This window comes from Phaethon lepturus, unplaced genomic scaffold, assembly GCF_000687285.1.
Source record: "Phaethon lepturus isolate BGI_N335 unplaced genomic scaffold, ASM68728v1 scaffold31840, whole genome shotgun sequence".
Taxonomy (NCBI): Eukaryota; Metazoa; Chordata; class Aves; order Phaethontiformes; family Phaethontidae; genus Phaethon; species Phaethon lepturus.
In genome coordinates this window covers 1-4,640 of record NW_010511690.1, presented here as the reverse complement: position 1 = coordinate 4,640, position 4,640 = coordinate 1, and the positions used below count along the sequence as shown (strand labels likewise).

Below are 4,640 nucleotides of genomic sequence, written 5' to 3'. Positions count from 1 at the left end.
GTGCGTGTACAGGAATTAAAAAAAAAAATTATATCAGGTTATAACAACATTATGATTCTTGTTTTTTGATATAACCATTACTTTTTTATTGGTGTTTCTTCACATTCGAATAGTGCTGCATTTTAGGAAACCAACTGTCCAGATCCTGAGTTGTGACTAGGGCCACTAACAGCCTTGTGTATTTTTTAAAAAAACTATTCCGTATAAATTCCAGAGCTGTATTTATGCCTCAGAGTGACCATGGAAGAGGAGAAAAAAAACCAAACAAACGGTATTTTAAGTTGCGAATAATAGCATAGTCCTGAAAGACTGTTTTCTGGATGTTTTTACACTAAAATCTGTAGCCTATCCACGTTCAGCCCAAGTTCCTTTACTGCTCTGTGCACAGTAAACGTTGCCAGTCCCTTTCTAGCACTGCCCTGTATCTGACTGTTTATATAAAAGGGCACCCCGGGATGCAGTCTCTGATCCTGCTGCTTCATACAGCTCATACTGCTGATGTTGAAAGACCTTCTTGTCATTGGAATAAATACAATGATGATGATTAACAAAACCAAAGGGAGTTGGCTAAAAACGGGTGAAAAATCTGTTAAGATTGGTTAAAATGGTAATAAGGTGTGAGTAGGTCAATTAACCTCTCAAGTAAATTAAGCTTTTTTTAAAACACCCAAGAGCATCCACATTTACTTGAACTCAGAGGCTTCCAAAGACCATATGTGTCACTTCTGAATTTTTTTAGTATTATAATTCTAAATATTCTTTTTCTAAAACAAGTCATACATTACTTAAGTTCTGCCAAAAATGGGTGAAGAAAACATGTAGCAAAAATGTAACAAATCAGAAGGTTAGGGCTTAAAATGTAAAATGTGTGGTCAAAAAGACAAACATGTTGGATTGTCATTCAAAGTGGTATAATTTTTATCAGCATTTTCAGTATGAAATGCTGCCCAGTCATTGGTGAGAGGGCTTGCACAACTGCTGTGAGACACTTTGTTCACTTCATTGTTGCGCAGAGCTAAGATTTACATACAAAACTTCTGTAAGTGCACTTTTTCATCCATGCTTCACCATTTTTATGCTGCTGTTCACTCATTTAAATGTAGAGTTTGAAACTGCAGAAACTCTTCTAAATTCAGAAGTACATATGCTTCTTGAGCATCGTAAGCAGCAGAATGAGAGTGCAGAAGATGAGCAGGAGCTTTCAGAAGTCTTCATGAAAACCTTGAACTACACAGCGCGCTTCAGCCGCTTCAAAAACCGTGAAACCATTGCCAGTGTCCGTAGGTGAGTGGAAAAGTTAGGGTATAAGACTATACTGGAGAATTTGGTATATAATATTAATGCTGCTTTATGAAAGTGCAGTTCAGTGGTGTTTCCTGATTTGTACTGTAATTTTGAATCTTGTCTTTCTGAAGAGGCAAGAAATTTGATCATAATTCTTCATGGAGGGTTGTACTTTGTCTAGGTCAAGCCTTCTGAACTGCCTTGTTTTCAGTAGTTAAATGATGGCTGACTGCATTAAGTGGGAGGATTTTCTAGACTTCGTAGAGTAATTCGGGGGAAACGAAGTTAACAGATGTGACTTTTTTTGCCTCTATGCAATTATATAATGAGTCTTTCCTCCTGAAAAAAATATTGACGTCAGTGCCAAAAGCAGAGTGAAAAAAAGATAGCTGTTTGGTTTAGTTTATGCCCTTTTATATTCCTATCTTACTTGTAATTTCACCAAGTTGTTGTCTTTCCTTACAGTTTGCTGCTCCAGAAAAAGCTCCATAAATTTGAACTGGCATGTTTGGCTAACTTGTGTCCTGAGACAGCCGAGGAAGCGAAAGCTTTGATTCCTAGGTGAGCATTTACATGTCATAAAAAGACTGCTTTGTACGTTCCTGCGATCTGAAGCCAGCTATGGGCAGATGCCCTCTCTTCAACCCAGCTCTGTTGATGGAAAAACATTTGGTCTTGGTCTTTCTTCACCTACCCATTGATCTGACACTGAGGCACTATTTGTAAGTGTCCCTAATGCACTTCCGACAACATTTACTGGATTAATTGTAAACTTAAATTGGGGTTCTTAGCCAAACCAGCTGTGTTTGTGTGTGGTGTTTGTGGGTTTTTTTCTGTTGCAGCAAATGACAGTGCTCCTATGGACTGTTTTGTGGATAATGTATGGGGGAGCAGTAATTTCTTCATATCTTGATTTGTTACCTCATGGCCTGAGATGGAGGAGGGAACCAAACATTGATCTGAATTACAGTTTCTTCCTTATATACTAAGATTTTATAGCAAGACTGGACTGGCTTATGAGCATGAGGCTACGTGAACTTCATTTAGAGGTCTGTTTAAACCTGCACGTGCCTTTTTTGAGAAAATGTTTTGAAATTATTCAGCAGAAAGTTCTGGGAAGGATGGAGTTTTATCATTTAAAGAGGGGTTAGAGTGGTGTTTGTACAGTAATGCTATAGACTGTTCCTGGTGGTACCATATGGTGGGTAATGATGGTGTTGAGACTGACAGGAGAGAATTATGGCTGTCTGAAATGAATCCTGGGAGAGATTATTTCTAAAACCTTTAATGTACCCTCATTGTTCTTATCTTGCAGCCTGGAGGGCCGATTTGAAGATGAGGAATTACAGCAGATTCTTGACGACATTCAGACTAAACGCAGCTTCCAATATTAAGGTTAACACTCAAACCCTTTATATGAACAGAAAAACCTGGGAACTTTGACTGTTTCTCAGCCCTCTGGACCAGTCCAGCTCCCGGCTGAGTAAGGGGAGTTGTGGATGAAGGGTACTCCAGTGTCATCCACAGGTGCATTCAGAGTGTAGTCCTTTTGGTTTGTTCCACATGTGTTGGTAAGGATGTCTGTATTGTGAGAGCCAAAGAACCTGAAAAACCTTTTCCCAGTGGCTCAAGTATTTGTTTCTTCCAGATCTCTCTCCCTGATCTGGAAATTTTCAACATGTTTCTGTTTTTTAGCAGAAATATAGATGTGATGACTTTTTTTTTTTTGTGAACTTCTAAAAGAGGTGGAGAAACTTGTTCTTGACTCTCGGAAGGTTTAGTGATGTGCGGCATCAATTTCTGTGGTGGTTTTTTGTTTCTTTTTTTATTGTTTGATCAAGACAGTGAATTTTTACAGCTTCAATAATTTTCTATTATTGTTTAGTGTAAATTAAAATATATTTCTAATTAAGGCCATGTGTTTTATAACCACTAGATGCATATTATTATTTTATTAATAAGGCCCTTTTTGATAAACATATCCTGTGATTATTAACCTGTGTTGGAGATCTGGGGACTCCCAAGCGTGTGATAAACGCAAGTACAATTTAGGACAGGTCAGACAGAGGCATTATTAACTATGATCATAGTGAGAGAACGTCTGGGCAGCATCTCCCTCTCTGCATTCCTGTTCTCTGCCAAGTGATCGCAGAGACCCAACCTATACTGTTTCAGACAAGAAAAAGGTGAGGAAAACCAGTAATTTTGATGTTAACAAAGCCAGGTATCCATCCCAGGAGGGATGGACTCCTTAAGTAGCTTGCTAACTGCCACAATTCTAAGGAATCAAACAGTAAATAACACAACACTGTGGAGAGGTGGCTCTTGGTGGAGCCTATGGGAGGGGCACACTCAGTATTATTTTAGCTCAGAAGTGGGGAGTTGGCAACAATCGTGGACTGTTAGCTTTCACTTGAAAGGAATGTTCTTTCAGTTAGATTAAACTTCCTAGCCAGCACTCTTAAATCTTAAATCTTAGCTTTCCAGTAGCTGCTCCCACTGTAACTTGGTTTGCCCTGTAAAATGTTTCTGTTCAAGCAGCTTGAAGACATTTTCATCTTTTAAATACACAGGCTCTTGTATCTTAATGACAACTCCTTTTTATATATATATAAAAAAAGCCATTTAGCACGTCTTTACCTACACTTCTGGGTAAGAGGACGTAATAATTATAATTGGGAGGCATTACTACTTGTTAATACCTTTGTAAGCTAACATAAGACCCCCAAGGAGGAGCGTAACGGCCTTTAGTGATCTGAAAGTGATCTCGGGAGATTTGCACCATCCTCCCCAAGCAGATAATTATGAACCTCGAAATTAGTTGTTCTTGACTGTTGTGTTTTGAAACCTGGTAATCAGGACAAGGAACAAGGAGGGAAGATGTCCAAGGAATTGCGCGAGGTGTGATCCCATGGTAGCGCCTGGCCATTGGTGAACACGTAGGGGATTAGCATGCAGCAGTACAGAAGTACAGACCTATGCCGTTAGGCGAGACGTGCAAGGCGATACGGTTTGGAAGTAACAATTTCTCCAGCTACCAGTAGTGCCAGTTGTGGAGAGGCTGAAGCCAGGTGACAAGGCGGCAAGGGGCCACCTTGCCCACAGCGTCGCCGAAGCAGAGGCCCGGGGGAGACGCGGGGGGACCGGGAGCGCAGCTCCCCCGCCACGGCGGTTTCATGGGTTGAATTTTGGTCATCCTCTTCCCCCAACAAAACGCGACAGGGGCGTCGGGCGCGACCCGATACAGCGAGGCAGCTCCGGCACGGCGGCCCGTCCCCTCAGACCCGCCCCGCTACGTCCTCTCAGTGCGCATGCGCGCGCCTCTTCGCGCCTCCACCTGCGAAGGGACGGTCGGG

At 41.2% G+C, this 4,640-nt stretch overlaps 1 protein-coding gene across 1 annotated transcript; it reads left to right on the top strand.

Moving 5' to 3' along the window:
* Positions 1 to 1,103: 1,103 nt before the first annotated feature.
* POLR2D (polymerase (RNA) II (DNA directed) polypeptide D) lies at positions 1,104 to 2,776 on the top strand (the record flags this gene model as incomplete). Its single annotated transcript, XM_010284839.1, has 3 exons — positions 1,104 to 1,284; positions 1,750 to 1,845; positions 2,600 to 2,776. Coding segments are annotated over 3 exons (356 nt in total), but the record flags the coding sequence as incomplete, so codon positions are not given.
* Between the last annotated feature and the right edge of the window lie 1,864 nt (positions 2,777 to 4,640).